At 44.1% G+C, this 24,749-nt stretch overlaps 1 protein-coding gene across 5 annotated transcripts in view; it reads right to left on the bottom strand.

Annotated features, from left to right (window-relative positions):
• ccdc142 (coiled-coil domain containing 142) overlaps positions 1-24,749 on the bottom strand; it is a 124,774-nt gene that overhangs the window by 6,095 nt on the left and 93,930 nt on the right. For all 5 annotated transcript variants that reach the window (XM_033034658.1, XM_033034639.1, XM_033034625.1 and 2 more), the window contains 2 exons: positions 8,274-8,423; positions 5,100-5,214 (listed from right to left, as the gene is read on the bottom strand). In XM_033034658.1, coding sequence (XP_032890549.1) covers positions 5,100-5,214; positions 8,274-8,423 — 265 coding nt within the window. The remainder of the gene's footprint in view (positions 1-5,099; positions 5,215-8,273; positions 8,424-24,749) is intronic.

Raw genomic sequence — 24,749 nt, 5'->3', positions numbered from 1 at the left:
CACCACTCTCTGTGTGAAAAAAGTTCTTCTCATCTCGGTTTTAAAGGATTTCCCCCTTATCCTTAAGCTGTGACCCCTTGTCCTGGACTTCCCCAACATCGGGAGCAATCTTCCTGCATCTAGCCTGTCCAACCCCTTAAGAATTTTGTAAGTTTCTATAAGATCCCCTCTCAATCTCCTAAATTCTAGAGAGTATAAACCAAGTCTATCCAGTCTTTCTTCATAAGACAGTCCTGACATCCCAGGAATCAGTCTGGTGAACCTTCTCTGCACTCCCTCTATGGCAATAATGTCCTTCCTCAGATTTGGAGACCAAAACTGTACGCAATACTCCAGGTGTGGTCTCACCAAGACCCTGTACAACTGCAGTAGAACCTCCCTGCTCCTATACTCAAATCCTTTTGCTATGAAAGCTAACATACCATTCGCTTTCTTCACTGCCTGCTGCACCTGCATGCCCACTTTCAATGACTGGTGTACCATGACACCCAGGTCTCGCTGCATCTCCCCTTTTCCTAGTCGGCCACCATTTAGATAATAGTCTGCTTTCCTGTTTTTGCCACCAAAATGGAGAACCTCACATTTATCCACATTATACTGCATCTGCCAAACATTTGCCCACTCACCCAGCCTATCCAAGTCACCTTGCAGTCTCCTAGCATCCTCCTCACAGCTAACACTGCCCCCCAGCTTAGTGTCATCCGCAAACTTGGAGATATTGCCTTCAATTCCCTCATCCAGATCATTAATATATATTGTAAATAGCTGGGTTCCAGCACTGAGCCTTGCGGTACCCCACTAGTCACTGCCTGCCATTGTGAAAAGGACCCGTTTACTCCTACTCTTTGCTTCCTGTTTGCCAGCCAGTTCTCTATCCAGTTCTCTATTCAAAGGTTTTTATTTTATTAGTCACATTCACATACACCGAGGTGTAATGAAGTGAAATGCTTTTTGCCATTTTGCAGCACACAAAAGAATACAGACATAACACTAATGAGAGTCTTAAACACAAAGAACATCCCCCCACAATGGCTCCCACCATGAGGGAAGGCACAAAGTCCAGTCCCCAACCCCAGTTCACCCATAGTCGGGCCTATTGAGGCCTCCACAGTTGCCTCTACGGAGGCCCGATGTTCCTGGCCGTTCTCGCCGGGTGGTGGTGCTCCGGCGTCGGGAGAGTCCTCACAGTAGCATGGGAACCCTGGAACGACCGCCTCCGTACTGGAGGCCGCGGCTTCCGAAGCCGACAAGGCCGCGCCGGATGGAGCTCCACAACTGGCGATCTCGTCGCAAGATCCCAGGCTCCCGGTGTAAAGTTCGGCGCCGCCGCCCGCAGCTGGCCGCTCCACAATCCCGCAGCTCCGCGATGTTGTTCCCGGCGGTTTCAGCTCACCGGAGCTCCAGTGCGGCGACCCAGGCAAGGCATCGCCCGCTCCACGATAGCGCTCCAGCGCTGTGCCGCCGCCGAAGCCGAGGTTCTGGCGGTCCGCGACAGGAAACGCCGCTCCAGGCCCGCTGGTAGGCCGCGAGGACGGGTCGAAGCTGCAGCCTGGAGAAAAGCTGCCTCTCCGACCAGGTAGGGACCCTGAAAGGCAGTTTCCCCCTTTCCCCCCTTGATCAACAGTCATTTCACAAGTTCACAACTTATAGGAGTAGAATTAGGCCATTCGGCCCATCGAGTCTACTCCGCCATTCAATCAAGGCTGACCTCTGCCTCCTAATCCCATTTTCCTGCCTTCTCCCCATAACCCATTACGCCCTTTCTAATCAAGGGTTTGTCTATCTCTGCCTTTAAAATATCCACTGACTTGGCCTCCACAGGCCTCTGTGGCAATGAGTTCCATTTCAGAATCTTAAGCACAAGATTGTAATAATGAATAGGAGCTGCTGGAAATTAAAGAAGTACTTGTTGCTGGGAGTTAGATGTATTTCTGGTCACGAGTGGATTTCGAAAGTTCAAGGTAAGGGAATCCTAATCATTTTAGTGGAGGCAGAGACTGTGACTGAAATACCAATTCTTCTTCGCCAAGGAATTGGTCTGCTGCCCAAGAAGCAGGAGGAGGTGGTGGTAGCAGCTTGGATGAGATAACTTAAAATGTACTCATCCTCAAATATGACCCAGTTAATCTGGGGCATCTGGGCGGCATAGTAGTGCAGCTGGTAGAGCTGCTATCCCATAGAGCCAAAGACTCCGGTTCGATTCTGACCTCTGGTGCTGTATGTTCTTCCTATGACCACGAGGATTTCCTCCAGGTGCTCGTCTCCTCCCACAGGATAGCATGATGACGCAGTTGTAGAGTTGCTGCCTGACAGAGGCAGAGACCCGGGTTCCATCGCGACTACGAGTGCTGTCTGTACGGAGTTAGTACGTTCTCCCCGTGACCTGCATGGGATTTTCACGGGTGCGCTGTTTTCTCCCACACTCCAGACGTACAGTATGTAGGCTAATTGGCTTGATATAATTGCAAATTGTCCCCTGCGTATGTAGGATAGTGTTTGTGTGCAGGGATCGCTGGTTGGCATGGACTCGGTGGACTGCAGGGCCTGTTTCCATGCTGTATCTCGAAAAAAATGTGCCCGTTTTTAGGTTAATTGGCCTCTGTAAATTGCTTTATGTGTAAGGCATGGATGAAAAAGTGGGATAATGTGGAACGTGTGAACGGGTGATTGATGGTCAACATGGATGCAGTGGACCAATGGGCCTATTTCCCAAAATACTCTAATTATCTTAGGTTTCTGGACATTAAATAGATACTTAGATATCAAAAAAACATTTGGACGCTTTCATGGATAGCACCTATTTAGAGGATATGAGCCAAACAAAGACAGGTGGGACTAGTGTAGAAAGTGTATCTTGGTCGGCATGGGGAAGTTGAGCCGAAGAGTCTGTTTCCATGCCTTAATACTCTATGACTATATGAGGTTCAAGCTAGAAGATTGGTGAATACAAAATGTTCCAAACAAGCACAGAAAAATGAAGGACAAAACCCAGAAATGCAAGTCAGTCAAACTAACATTGGCTTTGAAATTCAGAGAAAATTTGAGACAATAAAAGCTTTTGGATAGACTAATTAATTAAATGAATTAAAACAGAGCAAAGGAGGCTGAGAGGTGACTTGATAGAAATAGATATGTTTATGAAGAACACTAGACTAAGTGGGCCCCCCCTGTCAGGCGGGAGACCTGGTCCACAACGCAACCCGTTCCCCAATGCAATATTCCACCACTCACCTGTTCCCCCAATGCAACCCGTCCCCCCAACGCAATATTGCACCACTCACGCATAGCCCCCAACTGCGCAGGCAAGGTTCATTTCCCCTCATCTCCCAGCACTCTCTCCCCCTCCTCTTCACCCTCCCTCTTCTTTCCCCTCTCCTCCTCCCCTCCCCCAATCTCTCCCCTACCTTCAGTCACTCCTTCCCTCCTTCCATAACACCTCTCCTCTCCCTACCCCCCTCCTATCCCTCTATCCCCCCACTTCGGTACGTTTCAATGAGGTCACCCCTCATTCTTCTAAACTCCAGCGAGTACAGGCTCAGTGCTGTTCAAATGCTCACCATAAGTTAACCCACTCATTCCTGGGATCATTCTTGTAATCCTCCTCTGGACCCTCTCCAGGGCCAGCACATCCTTCCTCAGCTATGGTGCCCAAAACTGCTCACAATACGGTTAAATAAATTACAATTGCATTATCAATAAATTACAGACCAGTTAGCCTGACTTACAGACCAGTTAGCCTGACTTTGGTGGTGGGAAAGATGCTGGAGTCAATTATTAAAGAGGTAATAATGGGGCATTTGGATAGCAGTAAAAGGTCCAAGTCAGCATGGATTTATGAAAGGATAATCATGCTTGACTAATCTTCTGGAATTTTTTGAAGATGTGACAAGTAAAATGGATGAAGTGGAGCCAGTGGATGTAGTGTTTCTAGAATTTCAGAATCAGTCCTGCACGGGAACTAAAATTAGAGCATCTGGTATTGGGGATGTTGACGTGGTTAGAAAATTGGTTGACAGACAGGAAGCAAAGAGTAGGAGTGAACGGGTCCTTTTCAGAATGGCCCGGTGTTGGGGCCGCAACTGTTACCATATATATTAATGATTTGGAAGAGGGAATTAGGAGCAACACTAGCAAATTTGCGGATGACACAAGAGATTTGGGTGGCTGTGTTAACTGTGATGAGGATGTTAGGAGGTTGCAGGGTGACCTGGACAGGTTGAGTGAGTGGGCAGATGCGTGGCAGATGCAAAGTAATATAGATAAATGTGAGGTGATCCACTTTGGTGGCAAAAACAAGGGGGCAGATTATTATCTCAATGGGGTTAGGTTAGGTAAGGGGGAAGTGCAGCGAGACCTGGGCATCCTTGTACACCGGTCACTGAAAGTTGGCGTGCAGGTACAGCAGGCAGTGAAGAAAGCTAATGATATGTTGGCCTTCATAACAAGAGTATTTCAGTATAGGAGTAGAGGTTCTTCTGCAGTTGTATAGGGCACTGGTGAGACCGCATCTGGAGTATTGTGTACAGTTTTGGTCTCCTTATTTGAGGAAGGACATCCTTGGGATTGAGGCAGTGCAGCGTAGGTTCACGAGATTGATCCCTGGGATGGCGGGACTGTCATATGAGGAAAGATTGAAAAGACTAGGCTTGTATTCACTGGAGTTTAGAAGGATGAGGGGCTTTCTTATAGAAACATATAAAATTATAAAAGGACTGGACAAGCTAGATGCAGGACAAATGTTCCCAATGTTAGGCGAGTCCAGAACCAGGGGCCATGGTCTTAGAATAAAGGGTAAGCCATCTAAGAGGTGAGAAAAAACTTTTTCACCCAGAGATTTGTGAATTTGTGGAATTCCCTGCCACAGAGGGCAGTGGAGGCCAAGTCACTGGATGGATTTAAGAGGGAGTTAGATAGAGCTCTAGGGGCTAGTGGAATCAAGGGATATGGGGAAAAGGCAGGCATGGGTTATTGATTGGGGATGATCAGCCATGATCACAATGAATGGTGGTGCTGGCTCGAAGGGCCGAAATGCCTCCTCCTGGACCTATTTTCTATATGTCTATCACATGTTTTTAATGCTTTTTAAGGGATTTAATTACCTGATCGATAATTTACCCTCCACTGTCTTCCCACTGGCATGGTTTGTTCAAATAACTCAAGCGTCATCTTTCTACATTTAGTTGAAAATAGCGCCAGTGCTTTTGTTGAGAATGTCTGAAAAAGAAAATGTTTCATGTTATGTTTGTACAAGAAGGAACTGCAGATGCTGGAAAATCGAAGGTAGACAAAATTGCTGGAGAAACTCAGCAAGTACGGCAGCATCTATGGAGCGAAGGAAATAGGCAACGTTTCGGACCGAAACCCTTCTTCAGACTGTATGAACTTCTTCAGTCTGAAGAAGGGTTTTGGCCCGAAACTTTGCCTATTTCCTTGCTCCATAGATGCTGCCGTACCCGCTGAGTTTCTCCAGTAATGTTATGTTTGTAGTTTGGCATCTGCAACCACATACCTGTATCTATAATTTTCACAGTCATATAGCACGGCACAGGTTCTTTAGCCAATAGAGTCCATGCTGACCATCAACCAACCATTCACATTATTCCTGCCGTAATTTCATTTTATTCTCCCACTATACCTATCAATTCCCCCGATTCTGCATTCACACACATACCAGGATCAATTTATGGCGGCCAATTAACCTAATAACCAGATGTTCTCAGATGTGATAGGAAACCAGAGTATTATAGGAAATCCATGCAGTCACAGGGAAGTCATAGAAACTGCGGGCGGATAGCACGGGAGGTCAAGATTGAATCTGGGTCGATGGATCAATGAGGCAGCAGTGCTAGCTGTGCTCTATATGTCCTTTGGCTTGGTATTTTCAATGGATTTTCTCCAGTGCTGCACGTCTTTTGTGCTTTATGCCGAGTGTATAACATTATGAATTATGGGGCTGTGGTTTGTTTGTAAACTCTTAAAGACACATTTTTTAAATTGGAAAGTTAACAACAGCATGTGGCACATTTCTATCTTTGCCAATTTGGAAAAACAAAGTCTATCTCAGTACTTCTCATTGCTAGGGTGAAAACTGAAAAACTTCTGAGGTGAATAAATGTTAGGAAATAATCTGAATTTCTGACATTATATTCATTATCAACTTCAAAGATAGTGATGTGTTCCCCAAACAATACACTGTACTTTTCAGCAACTAACTCTCCTGAGCCAGCATGCCTGGAAGCAACTGTGGGAAAAGAAAGAGTTAATATTTCAGACAGAAGAAGTAACATGTATCTTTTACATACAAAGGGCGGTTGGTATCTGGGATGAGCTGTTGGAGGAACTGGTTGCGCAGGTGCTGTAACAACATCTAGACAGGTGCATGGATCATGGATGGTGGGGGAGGGGTGGTGGTGGATGGGGGAATTTGGGCAGGGCGGATGGGACTGGTTTGGATGGGGCATCTTGGTCAGTATGGATGAGTTGGGCCAAAGGGGCTGTTTATGTGCCATATAACTCTATGAAATGTGTGGGGCATGTTTTTTAGACAGTGTGGTGGGTACCTGGAACACACTGCTGGGGTGGGGGGGCTGGGGAGACAGATCTGATTATCTATCAGATAAGATAGAAGCTTTCAGATAGGCACCTGGAAGTGGAGCGAATGGAGGGATCATGTGCAGGCAGATGAGATTGGTTCATCTAGGCATGATGTTTGGCACGGACATTATAGGTCGAAGGGCCTGTTTCTGTGCTGTACCATTCTATATTTTATGTTCTATGAAATGTTGACAATTCTTTTCCCTCCACAGATGTCACTAAACCCACTGAGTTCCTCCACAAGTTTATTTTTTGATCCAGATTACAGATTTTGTAGTCTCTTGTGAATAACGTAGCTCTCTATCTTTGTTGAGAGCAGAAAAAGTGATAGAAGTAGAGCTTACAGATGTCCATACAGTTTGCAAGCAATATTTGGGGAGCAAAAGATGCAATACTAGAAATATATACAAACTATTTTTCTTACAAACTTGCTGATCCCACATGTATTAGTGAGAACAAAAAACGGAAAGATATGTAACGCATGTTGTCATTTTCCAGGTATACATCGAGAACGCAGTTACTTCAAGTATCCAAAAGCAATGGATAGCTCTATAAATTAAACAAATTCGTCCGGACTTCATCCTCATTCTTTTCAATGGCACATTTACATCTTCCTTAAATATTCCCCTCTCACCGTAAACTCCCCTCTCTGGCTGGCTTTTAACCTCAATTTTGGTGCTTAACTTTGAATATTACTTCAATATACTGAAATAAATAAAAGAATACAGGCAGGTTTCCTGCTGGCAGATTGCATTTGCTGATCTGCACATGTGTGGTGAAGGGAAGAAGGGCAAGAAGAGCAAGAAGATATGTGGCTACCATATTGACTTCACTCCTCTACTTGATATTCTACTGGTGTTTTTCCTCAATTTAGAATGGGAACACTTACGTGTCTGGGAATTTGGCGAAAAATATTTTTTTGCTGTATTAACACTTTTCACCCTGTCCAATGGAGATTAAAATGCAAAATTCCTCTTTGCATTGCTGCAGTTTAGCACCAGGGAGCCCGTCATCTTTAGAAAATTAGCCTCACTATATGCATTAGCATGATGTTTTCTTGTGGCTTTTTATCACCACAGTCTTACGTAAAACCATTTGTTATGCAAGAAAATCTAAATTAAAAGGTTGACATTAACTAACGAAGGCAAAAATGCTGGAGAAATTCAGCGGGTGAGGCAGCATCTATGGAGCGAAGGAAATAGGCAATGTTTCAGGACGAAAACTTCCAGCATCTGCAATTTCTTCTTAGACATTAACTAGAGCATTAGATACAGATCATACAAATTACTTATTAAAGGCAGCAGGATGATGCAGCTGGTCAAGCCACTTCCACACAGCACCAGAAACCCGGGTTCAATCCTGACCCAAGTGCTTCTGTGTGGAGTGTGCACATTCTCGCTGTGACTGCATAAGTTTCCTCCAGGTGCTCCAGTTTCCTCCCACATCCCAAAGATGTATGGGTTAGTCAGTTAATTGGCCTCTGTAAATTGCCCCTAGTGTGTAGAGAGTGGATGCCAAATTGGGATAACGTAGAACCACTGTGAAGGATGATAGTTGGTCGGCATGGACTAGGTGGGCCGAAAGGCCTATTTACATGCGGTGTCTCTAGACTAAACCAAATCAAAAGATTCATTTTACAACAAGTTTGACCTTTGAAATAGTAAATCCAGATGTCTTACATTGAAGATGGTGGCAGCGTAGCCAAGTTCTTTTACCAATGCAGTCACTTCAGCCTGCAGCAAAGACTCCTGGATTCCTTGGGTCTGATTTTCTTCAATGCAGAAGGTTTCTGCAAGCTGCAACATCTTTGATGCCATCACCCTAAGAACCTAGTTACAAACAAAATATGTTTTATATAATCTGAAAAGATCCTGAGCTTCTTTTGGAACAAAGTATATAAATATAAATAATTTCATTAATTGGTGTGAAGTACAAATATCTGGTGTGTAAAATGTAAACGTATAAATAGTAACTGCACTAATATATACATCATAACAGAAAATGCTGGAAACATTCAGCAGGTCAGGTAACAGGGCCTATTTCCACGCTGCATCTCTAAAGTAAACTACATTTTAAGATGTGGAAAATATCTTTCCTCCCCAATTATCCTATCTCCATCTCCACTCATGATCTACTATTATCACTGCCCCATCTGCAACATCGACATCCAAAGAATGAATTAAAATGCAGTCTACAGAATTACCTGACTCTTTTCACATTGTTGTTCCCCATATACTTGAATCCCTTTTGCAAATGAATAACATAATTTAAGTTCAACGCAAACCATACTCTAGCAAAGGGGTCTAGCCTGATAGGATTAGACTAGTAGTACATTACCAATATATACCCTGAAATGACAAGCAAGTGTGTTTTGTTCTAGATGTTTACCTTGTGTTGTGAAGAAATTATATTCCAGCTAACTCTTATTTCCCAAAGTCATTTTAAAATTAAAATATTCCAAAAAATCTTTTTATGATGTTAATAAAATATTGTATTTTTGTTTTTACACTGATAACAGAATTACTCTTGTCTGTACTGAACTGTTTAGCCACACTTTTAAACTTTGGATTATCTGAACATTACACTTGGTCTTTGATTACAGTGAATTGAAGGTTGACTTGTATGATTATAATGATATACAAACTGCAAAGTGTAATGTATGTGTCTTTTTAATCTACTATTCCTGGATACATATTCTCCAGCTGCCCAATTCCTCCATCAGTTAGCGGAGGGCCGCAAAGGACATTGCTTGTACAATAATCGCCCGGATATTTGAAATCTGACGCACAATGTATGATTCACCATGCCATAATTGTCATTGGAGGAGTGGAAACAAACGAGTAGCATTAGACTTTTCACTACAGGTGTAAAATTATCCAATCATCTGTAGTGCTTAATCAAAATAATTGCCTTCCTAGCTCTGAAAGTGGAATGCCAGCATCCATACACAAATTGGCGCCAGAAACAGATTCAAATGAAATTGCTAGTGTTTATTCAGCAGGGTAAAACAGCACTCCATGTGGCTAAATACTATTAAACTGTATTCAAGGCATTTCAAATGCCGAGTAGGCTGCACACTCTCCTTCATGTCTTTAACCCATTGCTGGGCTTAGCATGCAAATATATTGCCACAGACCTTTAAAGGTAAAGGGTCATCAGACAACAAGGAGGCTTTTTTAAGGTAACGTTGGGAGAGTTCAGTGAATGTATGTTCCTGTTTGTGGGAAGGGCAAAACTGGTAAGTTCAGGAAAGCCTAGCTGATCAAGGATATTGGGCCTTTAGTCAAAAAGAATATTGGGAGCTGGGATGAAGCCAATTCCTTGAGCAAGTTTAGGTTTAGGTTTATTATTGTCAAATTTGCCAAGATACAGTGAATAGCTTTGTTTTGCATGCTATCCAAGCAGATAAAATTGGTCCATTAGAGAGTCAGAGTGGCCAACTATCTGCAGAGCCAAAAGAGATGGGGGAGATATTGAACAGTTTCTTTTCTTCGGTATTCACCAAGGAGAAGGATATTGAATTATGTGAGGTAAGGGAAACAAGTAGAGTAGCTATGGAAACTATGAGGATCAAAGAAGAGGAAGTACTGACACTTTTGAGAAATATAAAAGTGGATAAGTCTCCAGGTCCGGACAGGATATTCCCTAGGACATTGAGGGAAGTTAGTGTAGAAATAGCAGGGGCTATGGCAGAAATATTTCAAATGTCATTAGAAACGGGAATAGTGCCGGAGGATTGGCGTACTGCGCATGTTGTTCCATTGTTTAAAAAGGGGTCTAAGAGTAAACCTAGCAATTATAGACCTATTAGTTTGACGTCAGTGGTGGGCAAATTAATGGAAAGAATACTTAGAGATAATATATATAAGCATCTGGATAAACAGGGTCTGATTAGGAACAGTCAACATGGATTTGTGCCTGGAAGGTCATGTTTAACTAATCTTCTTGAATTTTTTGAAGATGTTACTCGGGAAATTGATGAGGGTAGAGCAGTGGATGTTGTGTATATGGACTTCAGTAAGGCCTTTGACAAGGTTCCTCATGGAAGGTTGGTTAAGAAGGTTCAATGGTTGGGTATTAATGGTGGAGTAGCAAGATGGATTCAACAGTGGCTGAATGGGAGATGCCAGAGAGTAATGGTGGATGGTTGTTTGTCAGGTTGGAGGCCAGTGACGAGTGGGGTGCCACAGGGATCTGTGTTGGGTCCACTGTTGTTTGTCATGTACATCAATGATCTGGACGATGGTGTGGTAAATTGGATTAGTAAGTATGCAGATGATACTAAGATAGGTGGGGTTGCGGGTAATGAAGAAGAGTTTCAAAGTCTACAGAGAGATTTATGCCAGTTGGAAGAGTGGGCTGAAAGATGGCAGATGGAGTTTAATGCTGATAAGTGTGAGGTGCTACATCTTGGCAGGACAAATCAAAATAGGACGTACATGGTAAATGGTAGGGAATTGAAGAATGTAGGTGAACAGAGGGATCTGGGAATAACTGTGCACAGTTCCATGAAAGTGGAATCTCATGTAGATAGGGTGGTAAAGAAAGCTTTTGGTGTGCTGGCCTTTATAAATCAGAGCATTGAGTATAGAAGTTGGGATGTAATGTTAAAATTGTACAAGGCATTGGTGAGGCCAATTCTGGAGTATGGTGTACAATTTTGGTCGCCTAATTATAGGAAGGATGTCAACAAAATAGAGAGAGTACAGAGGAGATTTACTAGAATGTTGCCTGGGTTTCAGCAACTGAGTTACAGAGAAAGGTTGAACAAGTTAGGGCTTTATTCTTTGGAGCGCAGAAGGTTAAGGGGGGACTTGATAGAGGTTTTTAAAATGATGAGAGGGATAGACAGAGTTGACGTGGAAAAGCTTTTCCCACTGAGAGTAGGGAAGATTCAAACAAGGGGACATGACTTGAGAATTAAGGGACTGAAGTTTAGGGGTAACATGAGGGGGAACTTCTTTACTCAGAGAGTGGTAGCTGTGTGGAATGAGCTTCCAGTGAAGGTGGTGGAGGCAGGTTCGTTTTTATCATTTAAAAATAAATTGGATAGTTATATGGATGGGAAAGGAATGGAGGGTTATGGTCTGAGCGCAGGTATATGGGACTAGGGGAGATTATGTGTTCGGCACGGACTAGAGGGGTCGAGATGGCCTGTTTCCGTGCTGTAATTGTTATATGGTTATATGGTTATTAGATACACCATACATAAAGATAATCAATTCAAGCTCAAGTACAATAGATACAGCATAGGGGCAGATACACAGCGCAGAATATATCTCTCAGCATTGTAGCGCATCAGTTCCACAGACAAAGTCCAATGTCCTCAATGGGGTGGAGGTGAATCAGACAGTACCCTCGTTTATGGAAGGATCGTTCAGAAGCCTGCTAAATATAAGAAATGAGGGAGTACACTTAAGAGGGAAATCAGGAAGGTAAAGAGAGGATATGAGATAGCTCTGACATACAAGATAAATGAAATTCCTATGTGATTTTACAGGTATATTAAGACCAAACGTGAGAGAATCGGCCTCTTAAGTATCAACATAGTCATCTAAATGACGAGCTACAGGAGATGGGGAAGGTGTGAATGAATACTTCCCAGCTACATTTACTGAGGAAACCGTAATGGAAGCAATGGAATTAACGGAAATAGGTGGTGATATAGTGAACTATATCCAAATTACAAATAATATTAATGCGATTAATCCCAGGGCCTGACCAAGTATCCTTGGGTATTGTGGGAAGTTGAGGAAAGAATTGCATCATCAAAAGACAAGTGGGAGGTATGGGAAGACTGGAGTATGGTTAATGTTGTACTTTTATTTAAGAAGGGCGACAAGGAAAAGCTGGGAAACTACAGGCTAGTAATCCAGACATCAGTGAATAATAGTATTATTATGAATTACACAACCAGTAAAAAAAACATAATTAACAAAATCTACCCTTCAAATATAAAGGAAAAATAAGATTGTAACAGTAACACTCACATTCTAGCACATGTTATGCTCTTCACAAACTCAGAAAGTACTGAAGCCTATCAAGTATTTTTTTTAATTAAAAACTTTTTCTAAAGGTGGCAACCTGTTTGTACATATCAGCCTCCCACAACAGCAATGTGACAATGACCAGATGATTTGATGAATTGATGTTGGAAATGTTGAATGAGGAACTAACTTTGGTTAGGACAATCAGGCTAACCTCCCTATTCTACTCCAAAATTGTGTTTAAGAATGTTTACACTCACCTTTTTCCATGCACCATATTTACAGATGGTCTTACATTAAATTTTCATGTTTGCTGCATGTTTACTCTCAGATCTTCCCTTCAGTTAATCAATTATTTTATCTACTCTGGTGAATTCTAAACTTCTCCCAATTCTCAGGTCTATTTTTTTTCTAACATTATTTTTTTAAACCTCTTTGATTCTATCTCTACTTTCCTTCATAAGGCACAATTGAGCTAACTTTTCTTTATCAAACATGAACAATTATTATATACTAGACCAAGGGCCACGCGCAGTTGCGGTGGGGGGGGGGGGATGGCCTGCAGCGTCATACACACACACTAACCACCCCCCACACTCATTAACCACCCCCCACACACACACACACACTAACCACCCCGCTTGATATTATATTATTATTCATTCGCTCCTTTTACCCCATCCCCGCCCTATCCACTCACGCATAGCCCCCAACTCACAGGCGCGCGGCTTGAAAGGGAGGAGGTAAAGAGAGAGGGACACAGAGGCACAGAGAGGTACAGGGGGGACACAGACAGGGACACAGAGAGGGACACAGGGGCACAGAGAGGGACACAAAACAAAACAATGATTTTTAATCTCAGTTGTCAATAAAAAAGACAGATCAATTTTTTCAAAATTGAGTCTTACCAAAAAAGCAGGTTAAAATTAAAAAAGTGCTATCTTTGAAATTAAATGTTATCTTTAAGAATCAGTACAGTTAAGTAAGACACCAGAATGTCTTTAAAGAACAAAAAATGCAACGTTTTCGAGGTTAAAACAAAACAATGATTTTTAATATCAGTTGTCAATAAAAAAGACAGCTCAATTTTTTTCAAAATGGAGTCTTACCAAAAAAAGCAGCTTCAAACTAAAAAAGTGATCTTTGAAATTAAATGTTACAGTTAAGAATTAGTACAGTTAAGTGAAACACCAGAATCTCTACCACCTCTCCCTCCCTAGAGAGGGAGAGGGGGTAGAGAGTGAGAGCAGAGAGAGAATGGGGAGAGACAGAGAGAAAGGGGCAGAAGCAGAAGGGCAAGAAACAGAGGGAGAGGGGGTGGAGGGGAGGAGGAGAGGGAGGGTGGGGGAGGAGGGGTGAGAGAGATGGGAGGAGAGAGAGGGGAGGAGAGACAGGGGAGAGAGAGGGAGAGAGAGGGGGGCTGAGAGGGGGGAAGGGAAGGGGGGGACAGGGGGGAAGGGAGGGGGGGGGAGGGGATGGGGATGGGTGGAGTGAAGGTGGTAGGGGAGGGGTGGAGGAGGGAGGGCAGGAGGGAGATGGGGTAGGGGAGAGAGGGGGAAGAGTGTGGAGGGAGGGGGAGAGGGGTACGGGGGAGAGAGGGGGAAGAGTGGAGAGGGAGGGGGAGATGCGGTAGGGGAGAGAGGGGGAAGAGTGTGGAGGGAGGGGGGGAGGGGTAGGGGGAGAGAGGGGGAAGAGTGGGGAGGGAGGGGGAGAGGGGTGGGGGCAGTCCATCTATTCCCCACTCCCTATCACCCCCACTCCTCGCCCTCTATTCCCACACTCTTCCTCCTCACCTCCCCCATTCCCCCCCTCTCCCTCAATCCCCCCACTCCCCCTCTTCACCTGCCCAGGATCTCGCCTGTCCTCCGGATCTGCAGAACCTGCTTGTTCAGAGGAAAACAGAACAGGGAGGAGTCAGAGAGCCAAATGCCAGCGCGCGTCGGGGGTGGGGGGGTGGGGGGGGTGTTGACATAACTTGGCCTCGCGACGCCCGCAGCCGTTGATAACTGCCAGCTGACAACAGCCCTTTAAAGCCGCTAAGGCAAGACGCTTTCGCCCAGGAGCGAGCGTTCACAGCAAAGAAGCCCAGGCTTCTGACTCTCTGGAAACCCACAGCTGGAATGAGCACCCAGGGGATGGGAGGGGCACGCAGGCAGGCAGGGCTTCGCGAACTGCGCCGGCTGTGAGGAGAAAGTTCAGCGGAACTTATGAGAAGTTCAGCGCGTGAGGAGTCGCTGCCCTGAGATCTGTAGAACAAAGATCCTATAGCGGAGAGCAGCTGTAGAATCTTTGTTCTGCAGAACTTTCTTGATATTTCTGCGCCTTTAATCCACAGAGGCGGGGGGGGGGGGGGGGGGGGCCAGGACGCAGGTGGGCCTGGATTGATGGGCATGTGGGCATTGTGACGTCAGCAGCTGGTGAGCAGCGTTTATATTTTAAAAATTTTTGTGAGTTTTGTGAACAATTTTATTCAAAATTTGGGGAAATAATTGACCAAGGAGTGGATTTCTGAACTCAGAAGTTAAATCCCTACCGAAATGGTAAACATCTCCACGTTTTTGCGTCTGGTTTTCGAGGAGATACGTTTCAAAGGCAAAATGCCATACACCCACACACACAGTTTTAAAAGTATACTGGACCAAGTGCAGACCCGTTGGGTCTGTTCCCCCAACGTGCGGTTGCGGGGGGGGGGGGGGGGGGTGCGTGCGGCATGTGGCGTCACACACACTAACTACCACCCCGCACACACGCTAACTACTCCCCTTAATATTATATTAATATTATTAATTTGCTCCTTTTACCCCATAACCGCCCTATCCACTGACGCATAGCCCCCAACTCGCAGGAGGGGGGGGGGTAGAGAGTGAGGGCAGAGAGAGAATGGGGAGAGACAGAGAGAGAGGGACAGAGACAAAAGGGCAAGAGACAGAGGGAGAGGGGGGTGGAGGGAAGGAGGAGAGGATGGGTGGGTGAGGGGGGATGGTGGGGAGGAGGGGGAGAGGGAGATGGGAGAGAGTGGGGAGGGGAGATGGGAGAGAGGGGGGAGGGGGAGAGAGGGGAGGGAGAGAGAGGAGGGGAGAGAGAGGAATGGGAGAGAGAGAAGGGAGGGAGAGAGGAAGGGGGAGAGAGAGAAGGGGGGAGTGGGGGAAAGGCACGGGGGTGGAAGGGAGGGAGGAGGATAGATCTCCCACCCCTGTCCCATTGTGATATCTGTGCGATTGCACTGTGACTCTTGCAGCAGTTTGATTTTAGTGGGACCACGTCAAGGTTCCAATCTCCCACACCTGTCCCATTGTGATGGCATATATGTAAATGAGATCCATTGTGATTGGATATCTGTGAGGTGGCACTGTGACTCATGCAGCAGTTTGATTTTAATTTTTTTTGATGTTTTGCGAACAATGTAACTCAAAATATGGGGAAATAATTGACAAAATTTAGAGAGGAGTGGATTTGTGAACTCATAAGTTAAATTCCTACCGAAATTGTAAAAATCTCTGCGTTTTTGTGTCTGGTTTTCGAGGAGATATGTTTCACATGCAAAATAACACACACACACACACACACACACACACAGTTTTTATAGATATACGATAAGATGTATATATGTATGAATGAATGAATGAATGAATGTATAAATATATTTTTTAATCCATTGACTTTTCAATATAATAGAGGTTTCGATCTGTGTTTCTATTTTTTCATCAAAGGTTTGTGCTGAGTATGATCATAAACATTAATTGAGATTATGGTGACTATTACTTATCTCTTTGCATATATACTATATGCATATTTTAAAAGAAATAAAGTATTTAATTTTGTAAAGCAGGAATAAACCAAGATTTTGAGTTTAAGGCCTGTACCAAACCTGAACCCGTGCCCAAAAAGGCAATGAGAGACTTGTATTTGGACAAAAATAGAAAAATACTATAAGTACATAGCAGATCAGGCAGCAGAACGAAACAGGTGAACTTAATTAAGTAGGAAGTCAACCAAAGAAATTCAGTCAATAATATTTCAAAAAATCATATCTATATATAAAAACCTTTTCTGAAGTTAAAAAGACCACATCTTTATTTGCAATACAATTGCATTTGATAAATAAATGGGAAACATATTAATGTTTTGCATTTATAAATTGAAATTCAAAAGGATTTGTGAGTGAAATTCCTAATACGTCCGTAATAGCCTCCAGTATAAATCTCCATCTGGAGTACTGTCTAGAATCCTCCATGCTTTCATGTCTGTTTTAGAAGGTTGTGCGATGTTTAGTTACATTCTTAAGACTTTACTCAAAATCCTATGGACGGTGGCACAATTGAATCCAGCAGGGTTGATTTCCTGTCAAACCGATGCATTAATAAGGCCATCAGGGATAGTAGCACAAAATGAACAACTAGATTAAACTATCGCTCAATTTACAATTATGAACTCATCTGAAGCTCCCTGCTTAAAAATCTATTATTATTGGCATGCATGGAATAATTTCTTAAATCTACTTTGATCTGCTTGTAACTATGGTATCCTGTCTACTATTAAAATTAGTCAATAATAATTAAGAATTCAGTGACCCTTTTACCCTACACTTTACTTGGTTGCAATTATTAACTGTAGATCATGAGATGACCTTCAATCAACCATAAGAACAGCTAATTTAAAAAGATCAAAAATTTCCAGTGCGCTGCAAAAATTGTTAATTTACAAAGATTATAAAAATCAAAATGTACAACTACAGCTTCGATACGGCAACAACAGAAATATTCAAATAAATTACATTCTTAATTAATATTATTAGTTAGTATATTAATATTACAATCTGGTGCTTAAGATTCCTCTACTTCACCAATTGCTCTAATTTGCCGATTAAACAGTACCTCAATTTTAACATTCTCAGAATTGTTTTCAATTTTATCCATGACCTTGTCCCTCCCAATCTCTGTAATCTCACCCGTTAAGGAGATTCATGGGATGGAGATGAAGAGAAATTTCTTCACTGAGAGAGTCGTGAATCCATGGAATTTGCCACCACAGAGGGCCATGGAGGACATGTCACTGAGTGTATTTAAGAAGATGGATAAGTTTTATGACACATAAAGAGAACAAGTGGTTTAGGAAGAGAGCAGGACTATGGTTTTAAATTAGACTAGACTAAGTGGGACCGGTTGGGTCCCAGCATCACACTGGAGGGTTGGTCCGCCAACGCAATATTCCACCTCTCCACCAATTCTAATATTGGTGGCCAGTGGGGGGGGGACTTTATGGAGCGCTAGAATGGGTGTTGTGGGCTGAAGGGACTGGTTTCTAGAGGGCTAGTATGGACATTGTGGGCCTAATGGATTCTTGGGCTGACGGCTGAGGTACTCAAGCCTGTTATGCTGGCAGCTCACTCATAGAAACATAGAAAATAGGTGCAGGAGGAGGCCATTCAGCCCTTCGAGCCAGCACCGCCATTCATTGTGATCATGGCTGATCGTCCCCTATCAATAACCCGCGCCTGCCTTCTCCCCATATCCCTCGACTCCACTAGTCCCTAGAGCTCTATCTAACTCTCTCTTAAATCCATCCAGTGACTTGGCCTCCACTGCCCTCTGTCAGGGCTCTCGCTTAACTTTTTTTCCCTGTTGCCAGCAGGGCAACCTTGACAGCTTTTTAGGTTGCCAAATGACAATTTAGGTGGTCATTTAAGACGGTTTGCATGAAGCGTGTGATAATGTGCTTGGATGAAGTGCGTAGTTACCAGTTGGAATTATGCTCAATGAAGCATTCACATATTATGTTCAAGAAGGAACTGCAGATGCTGGAAAATCGAAGGTAGACAAAAGTGCTGGAGAAACTCAGCAGGTGCAGCAGCATCTATGAAGCAAAGGAAATAGGCAACGTTTCAGGCCGAAACCCATCAGTCTGTAGAAGGGTTTTGGCCCGAAACGTTGCCCATTTCCTTCGCTCCATAGATGCTGCCGCATCCGCTGAGTTTCTCCAGCACTTTTGTCTACATTCACATATTATTTCTGCTTCAAATAAAGTCACAAACTAAACATATTCACCGATCAAGACATTTTTTATACCTCAATGGCATGCAGCAAAATTAAAATACAATATCTCAACTCTTTTTACATATTGCAATTGATGCAAGCATGTTTTCTGTGAAGGACCGAAAATTACCATGACATGGCCATAGCATGGGTCGTTATTGCTATTGGCACAGAAACACTCTCACTTCCCACATAATTTATCCATGACAAAATATACAGGTTGCAAGGAAATTTCTAAAGGCATTTTATGATAATAGCTGTTAAAACCGACTATACCCATCTGACAGGTTAAACATTACACAAACTGACAAGAGATGGCCAAAGGACATAACTGCAGCAAATGTTCTTTTGGTAATATGTTTAAAGGTGTCAAAACAAATAATAACATTGGGAATTAAAACACATTTGATTGCATTCCGTTATCAAACATAGTCAATGTTCGCTCTGAAGGCCATGAAGCACAATAGGGTCAGGGGGTGTGTGAATCAGTGTGGGGTAGATAGATGGCGGGGAGGGGTTTGAGAATGCAATCGGTGCGGAATGGATGGATTGAGGCAGGTGAATTAGTAAGTGTTGGTTGGAGTATGTAAAATTGTGAGGGGAGATGTCAGTGGTGTTGAATGGGGGATCAGTATGGGAAGGATGGGGGGGATGAGTACAGAATGAATGGGGGTAGACAAAAATGCTGGAGAAATTCAGCGGGTGAGGCAGCATCTATGGAGCTAACGAAATATGCAACGTTTTGGGTCGAGACCCTTCTTCAAACTGTTCCTCCCATTCTTCTTGAATGGGGGGGATCAGTACAGGATGGATTGGGGGGGGGGGTCAGCACAGGATGAATGGGGGGGGAGATCAGTACAGGATGAATTGGGGGGGGGGGGTCAGTACTGTGGATCGGAGGGTCTGTGCAGGATGAATGGGAAATCACTACAGGATGAATGAGGGGTTCAGTATAGGATGAATGAGGGGATCAGTACAGGATGCATGAGGGGATCAGTACAGGATGAATGGAAGATCACTACAGGATGGATGGGGGGGATTGGTGCAGGGTAAATGGAGGGTGGGTCAGTACGGGATGAATGGGAGGATCAGTGCAGTATGAATGGGGGGAGAAGTGCAGGATGGATGGGAAGGGGGGTCAGTACAGGATGAATTGGGGGACCAGGGTAGGATGGATGGGGTGGGGGGGTGGCAGGAGAATCAATGCGAGGTGGGTAGGGTGATGAATAGATTGGGGGGGGGGGTAGATGGGGAGGGGAGGACATGGGATGTCAGTGAGGACTGAATAGAGGAGGAGGGAATGGGGATCAGTGCGGGATGGAGAGGAAGGGTCCCAGGATAAGGGGTGGAGGGGGCGTACATGAGAGGGAGAGACAGAGAGAGAGAGAGAGAGAGAGAGAGAGAGAGAGAGAGAGAGAGAGAGGGTGGGATGGAAGGTGCAGAGGAGGAAGGAAGGTCCGCGCTCCTGGGACAACATCGCCCCGCTGCCTTGGCCGTCCCTGTCCAACGCCAAAGTGCCGCCGCCTCCACGCCACCGCCTCCCCTCCTCCGCCAGCCGACAGGAAGGTGCGGGACCGAGCGGTGCAGCTCAAAGATCCTATAGCTATAGGATCTGTCATGCAGCTGCTTCAAACGGCGGAAGGAGGCCTCTGCCTCCGCCTCCCCCTTCTCCCTCCTCCCGGCCTCGGCGTACGGGAGGGGTTGTGAAAGTGCCGTTGGTGGATTTGCAAGCAGTGCGATAGCGGCCAAAGATCTTATAGTGGAGCTATATAAGATCTTTGATAGCGGCCGCAAATCCGCCAACGGCACTTTCACAACCCCTCCCGCGCGCCGAGGCCGGGAGGAGGGAGAGAGGGAGGTTCCTTCCGCTGTGCGGGGTGCAGGAGGAGGAGGCGATGGAGCCGCTATCATGGCCGCTGTTGCCGCTGTTCGGAGCCCGTCATTCGCTTCGACCCTTCGCCACCACGCACCTAGTATCTTTGCCCCACAATCAAAGATACTGGACGAATACAACCGCCGCCGCCGACACGAAACATCACGTTCCTATTCTCCAGAGATGCTGCCTGACCCGCGGAGTTACTCCTGTTTTTTGTGTCTATCGGTATAAACCAGTATTTGATTGCCAAGCCGGGCAAAATGAGTCGGCATTTGGGTTGCCCGGCTGCACTTTGGGTGGTCAATGGCACCCGGGCGACCTCTAATTTCGAGCCGTCTGGCAGGGAATTCCATAAATTCACAACTGTCTGGGTGAAAACGGTTTTTCTCACCTCAGTCTTAAATGACTTCCCCTTTATTCTAAGACTGTGGCCCCTGGTTCTGGACTCACCCAACATTGGGAACATTTTTCCTGCATCTTGCTTGTCCTTTTCCTGCATCTAGCTTGTCCTTTTCCTGCATCTAGCTTGTCCTCACGGCTGGTGGGCTGGCAGCAGACTCACGGCTATTCCTTGAAATTCCATTTTAACCAGGGTGCAAGGCCACCAAATTCAAGTGCAGTTTCATACCATTTCAAGCAGGATGCAAGGCCACTAAAGACAGCGAGTCGTGACCTCTCCCTCCTCCATCTTGCAGAGACTGAGCCACGCCCACACTTCTGAGTTTTATAGTCCCTCCCACCAGAAGGGGCATGGCCTTCATGGCGTGATTGACAGGAGAGAGAATCTCAACATTTTGAAAACACTAATAACTATTTTATTTTTCAACGATGGGGAAAATCCTCGGCACCTGATGAGCGGAGGGGGACTGAGTCAGATGGCCAAAAATCACAGCCATACGTGGTTGCTTTTTTTTCCAAAATCAATATAAAGCGCAAACAAGAAGTGGTCAAGATTAGACTTTTAATTATATAGAAGGCAAGGCAACTTTAATTAGGCAAGGCAACTTTAATTATGCAAGGCAACTTTAATTAGGCAAGGCAACTTTAATTAGGCAAGGCAACTTTAATTAGGCAACACATCTTTAGCATTTCCAAACCAAAGGCAACACGGCTTTAGCATTTCCAAACCAAAGGCAACACAGCTTTAGCATTTCCAAACCAAAGGCAACACAGCTTTAGCATTTCCAAACCAAAGGCAACACAGCTTTAGCATTTCCAAACCAAAGGCAGCACAGCGTTAGCATTTCCAAACCAAAGGGAACACAGATTTAGCATTTCCAAACTATATTTTCAAACCACATTAACCGACAGGTCAGTAAAACCACTCACAGTTTAGTAGACATGTGTTCAGTGTTATTCACAGCTCAGACTGAGAGACGTGAGAGTGTGTAGAATTCTCTGCCTCAGAGGGCGGTGGAGGCAGGTTCTCTGGATGCTTTCAAGAGAGAGCTGGATAGGGCTCTTAAAGATAGCGGAGTCAGGGGATATGGAGAAAAGGCAGGAACGGGGTACTGATTGGGGATGATCAGCCATGATCACATTGAATGGCGGTGCTGGCTCGAAGGGCCGAATGGCCAACTCCTGTACCTATTGTCTATTGTGACCCTCTCGCTCCCCCATCTTGCAGAGACTGACTGAGACACTCAACACTTCCGGGTTTTATAGTCCCTCGGAAGGGGCTTGGCCTTCAGGAGAGAGAATCTCAACATTTTTTAAACACTATTAACTCTTTTATTTCTCATCGATGGGAAAAATCCTCTTGTCCTGCGCAGCAGAGGGGGACTCTGAGTAAGATGGCCAAAAATCACAGCTGTAAGTGGCAGCATATTTTCTAAAATCAATATACAGAAAAACAGGAAGTGGTCAAGATCAGACTTTTTGTAATATAGATTACCAGGCTCTGATCATACACAATGGGTGTAGAAGTATTGAACGGGAGATAATCAAAAAATTTTTTTGGAGAGGAGTAGGGTTTTGGAACACTTCTGAAAGAGTGGTAGAGTTAGAAACTTCCATCACATTTAAAAAGTACTTGATGTGTACATCAAAAGAGGTGATCTTCAGTTCTTCCGACTCAAGTTAGAAACCTTCATCACATTTAAAAAGTACTTGGATGTTTACATGGAAAGATGTGATCTTCCGACTCAAGGACAGACCAGACTGGACTTTGTACTGGGAAACGAGCCTGGCCAGGTGGCTGGTGTTTCAGTGGAAGAATATTTTGGGAACAGTGATCATGACTCCATCAACTTTAAGATAGTTATGAAGAAGGATAAGTCTGTTCCTTTGGGGAAAGTACTAAATTAATGGAAGGCAGATTACAACATTATTAGGCAGGAGTTACGTTTTTCTTAATGGTTCTCATCGTTTCTCTTCCTGCATGTGATGAGTATTTCTGCCATTTATTGGTTTAATTTAACCTTAAACATAGCACTACCGACCAAATAATTTCCCCTGTACTCGAGTATACTTTCAGCATCCTGAGGGCACTACTCAGAAATGAAATCAGTTTTATTGGGTCGCAGGCCAAATTCAATTTATTGAATAACCGGATATTAATAAATATCTCACAAATATTGGATTATGGAGTACAGAGGCAAATAAATAAATTATGGGTCATTGTCACAAACATTATGGAAGGCACTATATATCAGAGTGATGGTAAGAGCAAAGTATGGAGGAGAGAAGGAACTGCCCAAGATCTATGTATGCTGCATGTGAGAGTTTCATTGTTCTTTCAGGGACATATGACAATAAAACTCCTGACTTGATTCCTTTGTAGTTCAAATGTCTATCAATCTCTTTTCTGAATATATTAAATGACTATGTACACAGATTTCAGGGATAGAGAATTCCAAAAATGTCGACCCTCTGAGAGAAGAAACTCCTCCTCATTCCAATTCCTTTTGAAACATTGTTTAAGAAGGAACTGCAGATGCTGGAAAATCGACGGTAGACAAAAATGCTGGAGAAACTCAGTGGGGTAGACAAAAATGCTGGAGTACTCAGCGGGTGGACAAAAATGCTGGAGAAACTTTCTCTGCGGGTAGAGTTTCTCCAGCATTTTTGTCTACCTTTTGAAACATTGTTGGTGCCAGAAACATTACTGCATAGACGCAAGAGCCTATCCCACTGTACGAGGTAATTCAAGGGTTCTGAACATAAAGAAAGGTAACTTTGAGGGTATGAGACGTGAATTGGCCAAGATAGACTGGCAATTGATTCTTAAAGGGTTGACGGTGGATATGCAATGGAAGGCATTTAAATACTGCATGGATGAACTACAACAATTATTCATCCTAGTTTGGCAAAATAATAAAATCAGGGAAGGTAGTGTTCCGTGGATAACAAGGGAAATCAGGGATAGTATTAAAACAAAAGATGAAGCGTACAAATTAGCCAGAAAAAGCAGCCTACCAGAGGACTGGGAGAAATTCAGAGTCCAGCAGAGGAGGACAAAGGGCTTAATTAGGAAAGGGAAAATAGATTATGAAAGAAAGCTGGCAGGGAACATAAAAACTGACTGCAAAAGTTTTTATAGATATGTGAAGAGAAAGAGATTAGTTAAAACAAATGTAGGTCCCTTGCAGTCAGAAACAGGTGAATTGATCATGGGGAACGAGGATATGGCAGACCAATTGAATAACTACTTTGGTTCCGTCTTCACTAAGGAACACATAATTAATCTGCCGGAAGTAGCAGGGGACCGCGGGTCAAATGAGATGGAGGAACTGAGTGAAATCCAGGTTAGCCGGGAAGTGGTGTTAGGTAAATTGAATGGATTAAAGGCCGATAAATCCCCAGGGTCAGATAGGCTGCATCCCAGAGTACTTAAGGAAGTAGCCCCAGAAATAGTGGATGCATTAGTGATAATTTTTCAAAACTCTTTAGATTCTGGAGTAGTTCCAGAGGATTGGAGGGTAGTTAATGTAACCCCACTTTTTAAAAAGGGAGGGATAGAGAAAACGGGGAATTACAGACCAGTTAGTCTAACATCGGTGGTGGGGAAACTGCTAGAGTCAGTTATTAAAGATGGGATAGCAGCACATTTGGAAAGTGGTGAAATCATTGGACAAAGTTAGCATGGATTTACGAAAGGGAAATCATGTCTGACGAATCTTATAGAATTTTTCGAGGATGTAACTAGTAGAGTGGATAAGGGAGAACCAGTGGATGTGTTATATCTGGACTTTCAGAAGGCTTTCGACAAAGTCCCACATAAGAGATTAGTATACGAACTGAAAGCACACGGTATTGGGG

This window comes from Amblyraja radiata, chromosome 1 (genome assembly GCF_010909765.2).
Source record: "Amblyraja radiata isolate CabotCenter1 chromosome 1, sAmbRad1.1.pri, whole genome shotgun sequence".
Lineage (NCBI taxonomy): Eukaryota > Metazoa > Chordata > Chondrichthyes > Rajiformes > Rajidae > Amblyraja > Amblyraja radiata.
Note: the sequence above shows the minus strand (reverse complement) of the source record. Positions and strands in the feature narration are given on the sequence as shown.